The 16,128-nt window shown below is 42.3% G+C and overlaps 1 protein-coding gene across 8 annotated transcripts in view; it reads left to right on the top strand.

The window, feature by feature from the left end:
• The window catches only part of ATP11C (ATPase phospholipid transporting 11C), a 117,158-nt gene that overhangs the window by 76,630 nt on the left and 24,400 nt on the right, over positions 1–16,128 (top strand). For all 8 annotated transcript variants that reach the window (XM_034782526.1, XM_034782528.1, XM_034782525.1 and 5 more), the window contains exons 13-21: positions 2,086–2,247; positions 3,278–3,432; positions 4,358–4,429; positions 5,753–5,826; positions 8,458–8,561; positions 9,574–9,755; positions 11,499–11,762; positions 12,624–12,798; positions 14,261–14,363. In XM_034782526.1, coding sequence (XP_034638417.1) covers positions 2,086–2,247; positions 3,278–3,432; positions 4,358–4,429; positions 5,753–5,826; positions 8,458–8,561; positions 9,574–9,755; positions 11,499–11,762; positions 12,624–12,798; positions 14,261–14,363 — 1,291 coding nt within the window. The remainder of the gene's footprint in view (positions 1–2,085; positions 2,248–3,277; positions 3,433–4,357; positions 4,430–5,752; positions 5,827–8,457; positions 8,562–9,573; positions 9,756–11,498; positions 11,763–12,623; positions 12,799–14,260; positions 14,364–16,128) is intronic.

Here is a 16,128-nt window from a genome sequence, read left to right as displayed (position 1 = left end):
AACTAAAATTTCAAACAGTGACTTGTTTATACTGCTCTATATGCTAAACTCTGAAATGTCAGTACAATATTTATATTCCAATTGAGTTATTTTGTAATCATGTGGTAAAAATGAGAAAGTCAACAATTTTTCAGTAATCATGTACTGTGACACTTGTGTTTTTATGTCTGATTTTGTAAGCAAGTAGTTTTTAAGTGAGGTGAAACTTGGGGTACACGTAAGAGAAATCAGACTCCTGACAGGGGTACAGAAGTCTGGGAAGGTTGAGAGCCATTTTTATGGTTTACGTTACCATTAGGGGAAGTCTGTTAGAAGTGATATAATCATGCTCTGTTGTCACTGTACCAGATTAACATTAATTTTTTAATAAGAACATCTAAAGTAGAATTTAAAAACATTACTCTATAAATTAATTAAAACAAAGAGATGTCACACGTGGCTGTAGGGCAAGACAGAACATAAGAATGGCCATACTGGGTCAGACCAAAGGTCCATCTAGCCTGGTATCCTGTCTTTCGATAGTGGCCAATGGCAGGTGCCCCAGAGGGAATGAAAAGAACAGGGAACCATCAAGTGATCCATCCCCTGTCACCCATTCCCAGCTTCTGGCAAACAGAGGCTAGGGCACCATCTCTGCCCATCCTGGCTAATAGCCATTGATGGACCTATCCTCCATGAATTTATCTAGTTCTTTTTTGAACTCTGTTATAGTCTTGGCCTTAGAGAGAGACCTGATTGCTGTATTTGTGCCAGCACTGCAGCCTTCAGCAGCTCTGAAAAATTATTAGAAAGTCAGTGCTGCAGTAGTTATCATTCTCCCTTATTAAAAACCTTTGTCTGTCTGCTAATCACTCGTCTGCCTGTCAAGATATAACTGTAACTATTTTTGGTGGCAGTTTAGGTTGAGTGTGCTACTGTTTGCTTCTGAAAACCAGATGAGCTTATAAATTGCATGTACAATTTCTATTGTACATGCAATTTATCATGCAGTTTGTTTCCACATAGAAGAACATCAAACCCTAATTGCATGTCAGTAATTTGTTTGCTTTCCCTGAATTAGTTAAAAATTTAAAATTCTCTGTAAGCTTTCTCTGTGCAGGTTAGTGAGGAAAGTATAATTCTGGTAATCTTTCACTGCGTGCATTTGATATGCAACTGCGTTACTACGGTTTTCTCTGCACTGCTGGGATTCTTAAGTAGCTAATGGTTCACTCTGCGCAGTGCAATTGATCGTACAGCGCTGTAGTACAAACCCATTTGATTTGTTCCTGTAAAGAAAACATTGAATTTGAAACAACTATTAGCTAATTTAATTGCATTGTCAACATAAAACTCCCATAAAGCAAACAAATGGGTTTGTACTACAGCGCTGATTAAACAGCTGCCATGCTTTTCAAAATATAGTTTACTTTGCCCGGTGTTATACTATGTGCTTCCTTGTTGCACTTTTCTCAGCTGGGACAGTGAAAATCAGTGAAATCAATTTCCATTTTCTTATATATAAAATCCCTCTCATTTCCATGTTCTCAGACTTCCCCATTTGAGTTCAGGCATTGCAAAGGAATGTTTATTTGTTTAAAAGCAAGTGTTCAAGTTTTTCTTTGTTGGAAAAATGTATGGAAACTTTTTGTATTGATCAATAGGTTTGCTAAAAACTTTAAAAAAATCTAAATTTTGGTCTTTTATATGTTGCTTTATTTGATTCAGTGCTAAGTACAGCACCATCTGAGAAAGACTAGCTGGGGGAACAGATGGTTGAGGGGGAGTAATCAAGGGCCGTAAGACAGGCTCTCTGAGAGTTTTAAAAACTAAACAGGGCAATTGTGTAATGATTTGGAAGCAGAGGAGTTGTTCTGGGAATGGGTGCAATATTGTCTTTTCTTTGTATTAATATACCCTACTCCAAACTTTGAAGTCCAAGTTAAGCAAGTGCCAGTGGTTCTCTCCTAGATAAGGTTTTACTAGTTAAGTTCCAGTTATTCTCATATTTTCAGTGCCGCCTCAGCTTCTTTCTTTTAGACAACAATGAAAGCTGGGAGTGTAGCGAAGAAAAAGTACAGCAGTGACTTCCTCCCTTTCTTTTAGGTTGAGTATGTGTTCACAGACAAAACTGGAACCCTGACCGAAAACAGCATGAAGTTCATTGAGTGCTGCATAGATGGACACAAGTACAAAGAGGGCATTTCAGAGGTGGATGGGTTCTCTCACACGGACGGACCTTTGAAATATTATGGGAAAGCAGAAAAGGTAGAACTGGGCTTCGGTAACTTCTATATTTTCACTGTCTGCTCCAATTTTCTAAGAGCTAACAATAACTAGAGCTGGGCACAAGTGTAAAAATTCAGACACCGATTATGAACACCTCTAAGTTTGGCAGTGTTCAGAACCCACGTTTGGGTTCAGCCCCTTAGAGACACTTTGAAAATCTGGCTTCCTCTGTCCAATCTCTTCCATCTCCCAAGTTCAGGAGGGTTTGGATCTGAGAGTTTGGTTTAGGTTCCTTCTTTAGCTATTACTCTTGGACACTGTACCTTGAGTTTGTGTAGCAGTAATGTCAAGCGCAGGGGAGAGCACATATCCATTTTCAGGAATCGATCCCATCCTTTGTCTAATCAAGACCACACTAAATAGAGTTGTAGCAGAAGTGTTCAGCTGCTTTGCTAAAGTGGCATCACGGCAGAGAACTAGAAGCATTGCACGCATTGCAATAAAATAAATGATTGAACCAGAGTGCTGATTTTTATTTTCTGCCTTGTTTGATCTTCATTTACCCCTGCATCCTGCTAAAATGAATTAGTGCTCCGTTACGTTTGAACAGAGCTCCTTTCTGATTATGGGGCCATTAAAGATACCTGCCCTGTTTTGCAACAGTAGGGCTTTGCTTCAGTGTCGTTGGCTCAGTTTCCCCTTCTGTCAGCTCTTGTGCTGTTTGGTTGCTACTCTCCATCTCTGAGGCAATGCAGTGGTGGTATATGCAGGTACATTTTCAAAGTACTGTGGGATGAAAGACACCATGTAAATGAAGTTCCCATTTAAGGGTGAGATGTTTCAAAGGTGGCTAACAGAGTTAGAATTGGTGCCGAACCTACATTGGTTCCTTTGAATATTCCAATCTAAAAGATTGGTAATTCTGACCAAATCCCAGTAGTTACGATTCAGCAGCTTAACTAGAATAATGGTTATTTTTACTTTTCACTGAAAATTAATCCTGTCTGGTACCCCGGGCAGGAAAAGAAGCTGGTAACTAACTCATTTCCTGTATTTTGACTCTGCTTAGTGTCGAGAAGAGCTGTTCCTCCGTGCTTTGTGTCTGTGCCATACAGTTCAAATCAAAGAAGGAGACAACGTTGATGGATTGATAGTAAACCAGGAGCGCAGTACCTATATCGCCTCTTCACCAGATGAAATAGCTTTGGTAAAAGGCGCCAAAAAGTAAGGGCGTTGAGTCTGTTTTCAGAACTGAAGGTTTTTCTTACTCTTGTAATTAACTTGTGCTGTTGAGTGCAACTTAATGGAACCCAAAAGTTGCTCTGAGTTTTTCATAATAAAATGTTCATAAGCCAGTAATTGACAAGGAGAACTGTAGAGTGTAGAAAGCACAATGGGAAAAACTCTTGTCTGGCCTGGTCCAGAGCCCACGGGAGTCAACAGGAGTCTTTCCATGGGTGGAATGAGTTTTGTTCCTCAGTGGGTTTTGGATCAGGCCCATAGCAGAGTTGGGCTTAATCAATATTTTTGCCTTTACTGAACAACTTCACAATAAGCAAAGGCTTGGGAATCAGAACTTGGACATCACAGTGTATTTTGGGGCTTCTCTTAAGTAGAATGGTGTCCCAAGTTGCTTGATTAAACAGAGCCGTACTATATCCAAGTTCCCTGGGACGTTGGCGGGTTCTGCTGCATTGTAGAAGATGCAGTCAATGAGTACTGCATGTGTATCAATGCAAAATTACTTTCTTTTTGAGCAGTGGCAAAAAACTCCAAGGAGACAAAGCAGCCCCATGAAGGCCACCTTTGTTAGCCCTTTCTGATGTACTTGCATTATCTTATTACTATTTGAAGGCATAATAGCAGACCAAGCAGATCTATTTTTGCCATGAATGTAACACAGTATGCACGTGTGTTAAGTCACATGGCCTATAGAGACCTCAGCGTTTTCTAGGATATGATCCACTTCTCTTTAAGATTGTAGAAATTGGGAAATGCAGAGAATAGCCTGGTGAACTACTGAAATACATGGACTGGATGCTGTAGCCCAGATCATGTTTCAGAATATGGAAATGAAAATGAGAATGTTACAAATGTAAATTCCGTAACCATGTTTTCAATGTCCTTCTGTCCTCTTGTTTGTTGACAGGTATGGTTTCACTTTTCTAGGACATGAAGCTGGTTGCATGAAAGTACAAAACCAAAAGAATGAAATCGAAAAGTAAGCGCAGCTGCATTGTGGTGAGGAATATTGCTCACGCTAACTGAACATTCCCTGCCAAGTGCCAGCTTGCACGTGGTTTTGATTAAACTCAGGAAAAATGGTAAATGCTGCAGGGTGGAAACAACGCAACAGGCTGTGTCAGACTGATAACTGCTCTGCATGAGAGCCAGTCCGAATTACAGAGCACCTGGCAGCAGAGAATTGGCTGAAAGATTAAATTGGTTGCAGCTTTTGCTGAATAACAAATCAATCAAAGCCTTAAACAAGGTCCTTTGACCATATCCTGCATCACGGTTTGAAACTTGGAAACTCTCTTGGGTCTGTGGATTGTTGTGATAACCTCCTAGGTGGTGAACGTATGAGAGCTGTTGCTACTATAAGCCTCAACCATACAAAGTTTTACCTTTGCGTAAACCTGCTCCAACCCGAACCCCTTCTTGGACTGAAAATAATTCGGCCTTACACTGCGGCAACTGCTCCTGTAAACCCCAAGGGATATATACCACTTGAAGGACAGAATACCCGGTCCGGCTGCCCTCCTAGATCTTGTCTTCTTAGCAAGTTTAATTTCAAACTTCTCTTCATCTCCATAGAAAGGGAGGATGCGGAGTTCCTATTTGCTGCTTTTGGTGTTCAGCCAACCTGGTAGGCTGCTTGCCCTGATTGACAGCTGGGTAGTCCAGTCAGGACCTTCAGCCTCTGACCAGTCAGCTGGCTCAGGAAGGTCCTAACTAGCTTCTCCCACTTCCAGCCAACCTGGTGCTGTGTGGTTGCCAGTCACATATCTCCAAGCCGCAGCCAAGCATAATGTGATGTACCAAGCCTACATCTTGCTTGTTCACATCACCCTTGCATCAAGGAAATGGCCCATAAACAATTACTACAGGGAATCTCCAAACTCTGTGAATGCATGTGGAGCAGCTTTGTTAAATTGACAAGTATCTTGGAGTGGCGCTTGGTTTATCTTCAAGAAAATGAAAATAACATGTCCCTGTGCATTCCTTTCAGGCAAACGCTAACTCAGCCCTGCTTTCCCTGAAATGCTCCAGCAGTTGTGTTGCTCTCTGTCTAATCACATGACTCTTCATGATGGTAGTGGGCATTGTTCACCTGTCATGTATAAATGACTTGCAGCTTGAATACCTATACTATATCTTTAATAAGGAAATTGGTCAGCTGGCCCCTGATACTTGCAATCTAGCATAGAGAGAGTTCTGCAGTTCATTCTTAGTATGTTCTTATGTCTTACAACCTTCTACTGAATATCATTTTTAATTTTTTTTTCTCAAATTTCTAAGTTCCGTTCTTTCCTTTTGAAAGGTATCAGCTTCTTCATGTACTAAACTTTGATCCTGTCCGCCGCCGGATGAGTGTTATTGTGAAAACCAGTACAGGTATTGTTAAAACAGTGGGTACCACTGTGGATCAAATCTATGTCTGCATTTACTCTTGTACTGCGAATGTATTAAAGACCTCGCGTTGCAACACAGAAAAGCTAACCTGTTACATTTCATGGGCCTTAGCCTCACCTGCAAAATTCACTTGCACGCCACCCGAGTGTCCAAAAATCTCTCATGTGCACGTGCAAATCTGGTAACGGCATATGCTTTTCATTGATTTGTACATGCACCCACTGCACTGGTGCACATTTTACAAGCTTAGAGGCACCTGCCCGTGAGAACTTGGCCCTTGAAGTGTGATAATGAGATCAGTGGTCATATTTCTGATAGACCTTTACTGTGCATGCCCAAGCTAACACTACAGGAAAGCCCACGGCAGAGTCCTAGTGAGGCGGAGTTTTTCTGACATGCTTCTGATGCTCTATAAAAAAGATGTCAGTGTTGTTGGAATATGGCATTTGCCAGCATTTCCTTGGTAACATGACCATACAATTTTGTGCCATATTTGAGCCCAACCAAGGGATCTGAGCTAGGAAGGACACTTTTTTCTTTTCTTTTATGGATTTGAAAAATGATCCAATTGGTCATGTAAAAGAAAAATGTTTTTAGAGATCTAAAAGTGCCCAAAGAATTAGAAATTGGTGGCTCCAGATGCTTTTCTACATTCTAACTCCACCAGCTTTTTATTTTAAGCTGAAGTTGTGCTGGTTTTTAGGAGCTATGGCATAGCTTTGATCACTTTAGGGGAAGAATAATTACAAATGACAGCTCTTTCATTTAGAAGTGTGGTTTGCTTGCCACGCATGCTAACTTGGTTAAGACTTTCAGTCCGTATGCCCATTGATGTGATGGACCAAATCTAGCCCTTGTGTAACCCTGACTTCAGTGATGTTACACCAGGCATGAATTTGTTGCAGTGTATCTGTGTGGCAACTAAATAATTCAAGGATATATACATCCTCGGGAACTGATTTGACTTGCTAGGCCATAGAAATGTGTCCTCAGAGCTGTTGATATCTCCTCTTTATAATATATGTGCATGCATCCGCCCACACCACAACTCAGAGACTTGAGTACATAGGATGTGGCATACTGTAATCCATCTGAAACAGCTGATAGATGGCAGGATCTAAAAGAATACATTCCAAACCGTTTATAAGATGCTGAATTGAAGTATTTAGAAAGAATCTCTAATATAAACCACTGTAATTGGATATTCTTATGATTGGATGCATCTATTTTTGCCCCTGTTTATTTTTCAGAATTGTAATTGATTGACCACCAGTATGAGTGAATACAGAATTAATAATTTCCTCATGGGCTTTTCTATGGTGCTCATCGCTGAGTACCTGAGTGCTTCACAAATATTAATGAATTTATTCTCACGACACCCCTGTGAGATGAGGGGATATATTAAGCCCATTTTACAGCTGCGGGGGCTGAGGCACAGAGAGTATGGTCAAAAGTGTCCAATAATTTTGGGTGCCCGATTTGAAATGCATTGGGCCTCATTTTTCAGAACACTTAGCATTCTATAGCACATTATATGTTCAAAGCACGGCTCCCGTTAGTTTCAGTTGCAGCTGTGAGTTCTCAGCTCTTCTACAAATCAAGCGCAAGGATCTCAGATTGAGCATCTAGGAAATAAGCAACACATAATTTGTGACCACCTGTGAAAACCTTCGTTTAAGTGACTTGTTTAGTGTCACCTAGGACGATGGCAGAGCCGGGGTAGAGCCCAATTCCCCAGGGCACTGTTAAAGCTCCTTAACCATGAGACCTTCTTGTCTCTTCCTGCAGTCCCTTGCCTCAGTCGCACACCTTCCAGCTGCTGCAACAAATGAAACAGGGAACCTACAAACAATAGCCTCCTTCACTACACAGCCCTGATTCATCCCCTTAGTAGGGTCCCATGCACTGAATACAGATGGGGTCCTGTGGAAAAAATACATGATCCTATAATTAAAGGCTGTGTCATAATGCATACGCACAAGAGGGCCGAATTAAGGTGACCTAATTTGTCCCATTCCCTTTCCCCCCCCCCCCCCCCCACGCCGTTGGTTCTTGTCCCCTCTGCATTCAAATTAGGCAGCTTACTCCTCCATGCTGCCTAGATCCAGCAGGGGGGGCTTTGAGAGCATCAGAAAGATGGGGTTCCCTGCTCTCATTGCTGGTACCTGGCATGGCCCACAGCAGCAGAGAGCTGTAATGGCAAGGAAGGTGGTGATGCTCAGCTCCAGGGGGAAGTGTGCCCAGCGCAAAAAGAATCTTTGGGGAAAGATTCTGTTCCCAAGGCACTAGAGCGTTCGTTCTCAGAAATGGCTGAAATATTCAAAAAATTCAGCAGACATCCACCGCCTGGAAAACTGCAACCCAAACGGATAGCGTTTGGCAAAGTTATAAGCAGCTGAAAGCATGGTCTTATACTGGGGCTTGTCGTCCTTAATAATAGGTGGCAACCTTGATAGGGTTACCAGGCATTACCAGCCCTGCCTATAACAGCTCCATCTGCAATCTTGCCATATGTCTTCTTTCCAGCTAAGTTTATGGCACATTGAAGACAATGGTCTTTAAATCTCGCTACACATTTTGAATGCTTCAATCTTCTTTTTAATTCTGTTTTAGGCAAGTTCCTCCTATTCTGTAAAGGAGCAGACTCCTCTGTTTTTCCAAGGGTGCAACAAGATGAAATACAACAAACTAAAGTGCATGTAGAACGTAACGCAATGGTAAGCGTGTACACGAAACTAGGTTTGTGCTTGTTGGAAGGGAAGCCTTTCTCCGAAGATAAAGCTCTGACCTTGGGTTGAGGAAAATGTGAGCTTTAGTTCTTGTTGTTTTGAAGTCCATGTCTGACTTGTTTCCTTTTCTGTTCTTCTGGCTTCCAACTTTATTTAACTTCAGATCTACTTATTCGATCCTGATTCCTGTAGGATCTGATCATCTCCCAAGGAGTTAAAAACAGCAATAGCAATAACATTTTCTGTCTTTTTTTTTTTTTTTCCTTTCTAGCCTTGTAGAGAAATCCTTGCATCAGTTTCTAGTTTTGTTTTGTGTGTGTGCTGTTTTGAGAAGCATTTATCTAAATTGAGCTATATTGAGAAAAGAAGTTTATAGTTAGTTCTGAATGTGCTGAAGCTAGGGGCTTGTCTACACTACCGCGCAGTCGATCTAAGATATGCAACTTCAGCTACATGAATAGCGTAGCTGAAGTCGACTTACTTGGATCTACTTACCACGGTGTCTTCATTGCGGTAAATCGATAACTTATGCTCTCCCATCGACTCCGCTTGCACTCTGTTGGAGTACTGGAGTCGATGGAAGAGCACTCAGCGGTTGATTCATCGCGTCTATACAAGACCCAATCTGGCTGGTAGTGTAGACAAGCCCTAGTATTCGTTCTTATCTCTTCTGGTTGGTCCTCTTCTTCTTATACTGCAATGTATTTTAAAACAGCCTTGTTTTACAATTCCGTATTTCTCGTGACCTTATTACTGCTAAAGATGCTCAATTCCACAGCTTATAATACATATTGTAATGTTCCATGTCCAAGGTTTGCCGTGTGTGGAGATTAATATATAAACAAAGAGGAAATGGTCCTTAAGATGTAGAATCACTTCTAACATTGGACCCAATCTTTGCAGGCACTGAGTGACCTATAGAAACAGAAAGTAAAAATTCTAAGGTAGGGGCTGTTTAAAAGGTGTTCTTTAGTGCACATATCCACTTCTTTGTTTCAAGGATGGATATCGAACTCTTTGTGTGGCCTTCAAAGAACTAACTCAAGAGGACTATAAAAAAATTGATGAACAGCTCAATGAAGCGAAAATGGCTCTACAGGACAGAGAAGAAAAGATGGCCAGGATTTTTGATGCCATAGAGACCGACATGCATTTGATAGGGGCTACTGCTGTGGAAGACAGGTAAGATGGTGGCAAGCAAGCAGATGAAATATGAATGCTGTAGCTGTATCGCCCTCAGTCTGAAATTACCCTGAGAGTAATTTCAGGACAATGAGGGAAGGGTGGGTGAATGACCAATGTGAGACCATTGAGCAGTAGTCTGTGCCGTGACAGTCCACCATGGTGCTTATTGAAAGCTGTGGGCTGATCCTAAGAAGACGCCAGAATGTCTAAAGCAATTATTTCATGGCACGTCCCACAACCAATTGCCTATTTGCTAAAAATATACCGGTTTAAACAGTAAGTACTCTTAACATTTTAATCAACAAAGCCTACGTTTTCAGAAACGCATGCAGCATTGTGCCCCTAATTTATGTACCAACCTCATACCAATTCAGGTGCGGTCGCAGTAACTATATGTGTAAATTAGGCTGTCGTTTATTTTTCACTCTGCGTTTTATGGTGCTAGTCAAAGAGTTGGGTGAAGTGACTGAATGGAGCACTACATTGCAATCCTGGCTCTACCGCTAAATCCCTCCGGACACGCCTACACGGCAAAAAACCCCTCAGGGCAGCACATCTCGTGAGTCTGAGGGCTGGTCCACACTGGGGCGGGGGATCGATCTAGGAAATGCAACTTCAGCTACGAGAAGAGCGTAGCTGAAGTCGACGTTTCCTAGATCGAACTAAGCTTGCCACGCGGCGCAGGCAAGCTCCCCCGTCAACAGCGCTTTCTCCTCTCGGCGAGCAGGAGTTCCGCAGTCGACGGGGGAGCGCTTCTGGGATCAATTTATCGCGTCCAGATGAGACACGATAAATCGATCCCAGAAGATAGATCTCTACCCGCCGAATCGGGCGGGTAGTGTGGACCTACCCCGAGACTAGTCGGGCTTGTGCTATGGTGTTAAAAATAGCTGTGTAGACATTTGGGCTTTAGCTGGAGCTCTGGGTCTGAAACCCGCTCCCTTCCCCATGCTTTGAGACTCACTGCCTGGTTTTTTTTTTGGGGGGGGGGGTGGAGAGGGGGTTGTGGGGGGGGTTGCCATATAGATGTAACCTCTGTGACCTAGAGCAAATAATCTAACATCTTTGCCTCATCTTTCCTGAATGTAAAAAGAGAAAAGCTGTCAGCCTAAAGAGCTTTTGTGGATTAAATGGTTAACGTTTGCTAAAATAAATAGGGTTAATTAAGTGAAAGGTATTGTTATTGGACCCATTCCTGAAGCCCTTCCTGGGACTAACCACCCATCTGACTTTACCCCACACTCTGCCACAAAACTCCCATCTACTTTCCTGTAGGAATTTGTTCAATATAGTCAGACTTCTTTCAGTTTAAAGTTCATCTGAAAGCTGCCTTGCTGGGTGGGTTATTTTATTCAGCCATGTGCAAAGCGTGATACATAGCACTGGTGGTATTAACGTACGCTGGCAAAGTACTATGCTGGTTTCAGCTAGAGATGTCCCGGTTGGTACACAAGTCATTCTTTGGTAAATAGTGTGTGGGTTTATTTGCTCCCAGTGGAAATTCTTAGCAATCTATAAGCCACACTCATGTAATGTGGCACTTTTGTCCCCCTCTAGTAGCTAGGGTAGTTTGTCTGCTGCCGCCTCTAGGTCATTTATCTGAGGCAGTAAAGGCTGATGGTATTTAGACCTAGATCCTCCCGAACATTGTAACATGCACGAATCATTCTCCATGACTTCTGAGGGGAAATGGTATTTTTAAGGTAAATGAGATGGCTAATGTATTGCCTCAATGTACAGACTGCAGGAACACGCTGCGGAAACCATCGAGGCCCTGCAAACAGCAGGCATGAAGGTCTGGGTGCTTACTGGGGACAAGATGGAAACTGCAAAATCCACCTGCTATGCCTCCAGGCTCTTCCAAACAAACACTGAATTACTGGAGCTGACCACAAAAACGATGGGAGACAGCGACAGGAAAGAGGATCGATTACACGAGCTGTTGCTAGAGTATCATAAAAAGCTGCTGCAGGATTTCCCCAAAAATAACGGAAAACTTAAAAGGTGCGAGAGAGCATGTGGGCAGTTTGTGTCTGGATAACTGCCATCGGTGAAGATGCTTAAAAGGAAGGGAAATGATTTCGCTTCGGTCCTGCAATTCCATGTATGCAGGGGAAGAGCTCTGGATTTCAGGGGGACTGCTTGTGGGGATGAGTGTCCCCCACCTGAATCACATTGCAGGATTGGAGCCTCTCTGCCTATAAACAGTCCCCTGCTTTCCTATTTCGCAAACATAACTGTGCAGTACTTGGGCATGCCCTGTTATTCCTTTTATATCCAAGCCGTTTGAGTTAATTGAGCACTCACGCACGTTGAGCACACGCACATTCACACACATTGAGCACACACGCATGTGCACACACACGTACACTTATGCATGCTGAGCACACGCACATTCACGCACACTGAGCATGTGCACACACATGCACACTCATGCACGCTCACACTCATTCACGCTGAGCACGCGCACATTCACACACGCTGAGCGCATGCCCACTGACACGCGCACACTCACCTCTGGCAACCAGACTTGTTTTCGTTTAGAAAGTATCGGGGGTAGCTGGGTTAGTCTGGATCTGTAAAAAGAGACAGAGTCCTGTGGCACCTTATAGACTAACAGATGTATTGGAGCATAAGCTTACTTCATCAGATGCATGCACCCATGCATCTGACGAAGTGGGTATTCACCCACGAAAACTTATGCTCCAATACGTCTGTTAGCCTATAAGGTGCCACAGGACTCTTTTGTTACTTTCGTTTAGAAACCATTTCTTTGTTGCCCAGATAACACAGAAATGACTAAATTGACTTCTTAGAAACTTAAGGCTCAGACTTTCAAGTCGTCTTTTTCTGTGTATATTCTAGGAGCTGGACGGTGAGCCAAGAATATGGACTGATTATAGACGGCTCGACGCTGTCGTTGATATTCAATCCTTCCCAGGATTCCAGTTCCAGTAACTACAAAAGCATTTTCCTACAGATTTGCCTGAAGTGTACTGCAGTTCTATGTTGTCGGATGGCTCCTTTGCAGAAAGCCCAGGTAGGTGCTGTCGGTACACTGGTAGGGTCGTTTTGCAGCAGCTACAGGCTGTTTTGAATGTTACTTGCAGCACACTTCAGTAGCTAAAACAACTACTCCAAACTTTCCAATCTCCATGTGTACAGAGGGGCTCCAAAATCCATATTTAGGCATCTATACACAGTGGTTTGATTTTTTTCAGAGGTGCTGGACACATGTTGCATGGGCTAGAAGTCAGTGTATAACTTGGCCCCTGGACAGGCTGCGAGCTGGGGCAGCGGCTGTCTTCCAATAGCTAAGCACAGACAATGCTCCAGAATGTATTTCCTCTAGATACAGAAGATTTCCACCGGAAACAAGGCTAAGTGGTTACTATGCATGTGAGGAAACAATTGTTCTGTACCTTAAAGTGAAGCTGTCTTGATGTAGACAAGTAAAACCTCTTAATTTAAAAAAAAATAAAATAAAATAAAAGGGAAAATTATGTAAGTATGAAAAACATGTACCATGCAACTGGACCTTCAGCAAGTTCTATCTAATTTCCTTTTCCAAAGGACAGATGCTACCAGAGGTATTTCAGCAAGTCTATTATAAACCCTCTGATGACTTTGATTTAACAGACTGTCTCCTGAACCACGAAATTTAACAAAATTCACTCATCTGACTCTTTTTTTATTTTATTTTTTGGCTGTGTAGGAGCCTTTTCCGTGCGTTGGTGTATTTGTGTCACAGTCTTGTCTTTCATAGAGGTTTCCTGGAACTATTTTTACAAGCACTTTGAAGTTCAACTCACCTATAAATAAAGGGACAGACTGATTGATCTATTTAATTCCATTCCAAGCTCTGAAAACAGGATTTTATGACTTTTCCGCAACAACTGATAGTGTCAAAAAGACCATAAACAGTGTATTTCCTGCACTGCTCTAGGTACATAGGATGTGTCACATGAAACACATGGGAGTTGCATCCTTGTAACTGGGGGCAGAGTCTGACATTTAGAATGGAAGGAAGGGTACCGCTGATTTATATCCCGGCATTTCAGCTCTACAACATTAATTCCAGTGCTAGCTCTTGGTGATGACCATGATAAAACTCCCATTGGCCTCAATGGGATTATTTCAGGCCTCGATCTTAAACGGCTTAAAAGAGAAAAGAGTTAAAAAATAGACCCGCTGCAGTTCGGGTGGCCGCAGTTTGATTGTGTTAACTGGAATTGGATCTAGTTGGGTGGGCTTTTAGGACAACTAGAAAATCCTCGCAGGATTTAAAATGAAGGCTGCACTGAATCTCAACCCTGTGTGAATTAGTTTGAATCACTTTGTTGAAAAGCCGACCTGACTTACTTTTTGTCAGCCAGAAAAAAACGTGTGAGTCTGTTGTCTCCTGGCCAGTACTGTATGTGCTGAGTTACTCAAGAATGCTTGAAAGAACAATTGACATTTGGACATTTCTGCTGACCTGTTGTGTATTTTAATTTTTGTAGATCGTTAGAATGGTGAAAAACACCAAGGGCAATCCAATAACACTATCAATAGGTGATGGTGCCAACGATGTTAGCATGATCTTGGAAGCACATGTCGGAATAGGTGAGAAATGTGTGGAAATCCTAATACCTCAGTCTAGTACAGCTCTTTCCATCAGTAGCTCTCAAAGCGCTTCACAAAGGAGGTCAGTATCATTAGCCCCTTTTTACAGATGGGGAAACTGAGGCACAGAGAAAGGATGTGACTTGCCCAAGGTCACCTAGCAGGCCAATGGCAGAGCTGGGAATAGACCCCAGGTCTCTGGAGTCCCTTTCCACTAGGCCACGCTGCCTCCTCATGAGAAGAAAATAAGTAAAATACAAAATAAATAGAATGTACTATGTCCTTTAAGCCTTGAAGTTGGGAAATAATGTGTGGAAATGTAGAAGCTGATGGTTTCTTTACTTGATATATGGTAAATATACCATAGGCACTTCTGAACACTTTGCCCCAGTCTGTTTAGCTTGAAGACTTGCCTATTTATTGGTCAGTTGAGGGAGATGGTCAGTGAACACCTTTGCTTTCACAGGGCATGGCCTGACCTTGCTCCCATTGCAGTCAATGACAAAACTCCCTCTGAATAAAGCAGGAGCCAAATCAGACCCATGAAGCATTAACACTAGATCCTTGATGCACTGTCTTTAACCACATGGCTCTACTCTCTCAGTGCAGCACACAGGGATTTGCTAACTTGTGGTAACAGGGAGTGCCTGTCCAGTTTCCCACTGCTGGAAATATGAGAGAGTTGTGCAATAAAAGGTTTTTAACATGTTCTGCCTGAACCGTGTTCGCAAAACGAGAAATCAGTTCTTAAGGGTTTAGATTACAGGATTTTAAAATAGTAGTAAAATATAATAACTATTTCTGAATGCTAAGGGTTAAATTCTTGGCCCATTAGAGACAATGGGACTTTTGCCATTGACTTCAAAATAATCAGGATTTCTCCCTAAGAAAATATTTGCCTCTTTCTCAAGGTATATGGGGAACTTTTATTTAAAGCAAGATGCCGATTCATAAGTAAATAAGCTACATTTTCCATTCAGAAAATACAGGGCCCAATTCAGGGGTCATGCAAATTGCATGGATCACTTTGTCATACAGCAGATTTAAGGAGGAAAATAATGCTTTCACATCAGTTTGGCAATCAGTATAAAATGAACTCAATTTCAATGTCCGGTTGTCGCAAGGAGGGAATGTAGCAGTCAAAGCGACAAAGATGCGAGATAATATCGGTTCATTCCCGCTTTCTTGCACCTTCCTCTGGCTTTTCCTGTTGTATCCCACTCAAGCCTAGTTCTGTTCCCATTGAAATCAATGGAGATTTGCTGTTGATGGCAATGGAAACAGGACTGGGCACCAGGTTAAACCAAATGTTTCTCTACTCTTCTCATCATTGCTAGCTTTGGGCCTGAAAACGTAATTGGATTAGCACTTAATTACCCCAGCTGGGCTGAAATTGGCCTATATTCTTTAACTGGCTGTTTGTAAATTCATTGGAATGCGGTTTTGCTGGTTACAGCTGGTTGTAATTCACCATAGTGGATCAAAATCTACTTTCCAAAGATTGATTTCCAATGATGTTGATGTGTTTGCCCCTTTCTTATGACTGATCTCATGTTGGAACCAATCTGAGATTTTCTCCAATGCTGCCAGAGATAGTAGAAACATTAGAGAACTTGAGTGTCACTGAGACGGGAAGGATGGAAGAGAAAAGATGGGGTCGTCCTTCCTGGCGATTGAAATGTCTCGTTGCCTCCAATGAATGGAAGCATTTTCTCATACAGCTTCCTTTGTTATTCACTGAATGTACCTGTCGATTGAACAAAAC

This window comes from Trachemys scripta, chromosome 9, assembly GCF_013100865.1.
Source record: "Trachemys scripta elegans isolate TJP31775 chromosome 9, CAS_Tse_1.0, whole genome shotgun sequence".
Classification (NCBI taxonomy): domain Eukaryota; kingdom Metazoa; phylum Chordata; order Testudines; family Emydidae; genus Trachemys; species Trachemys scripta.
Note: the sequence above shows the minus strand (reverse complement) of the source record. Positions and strands in the feature narration are given on the sequence as shown.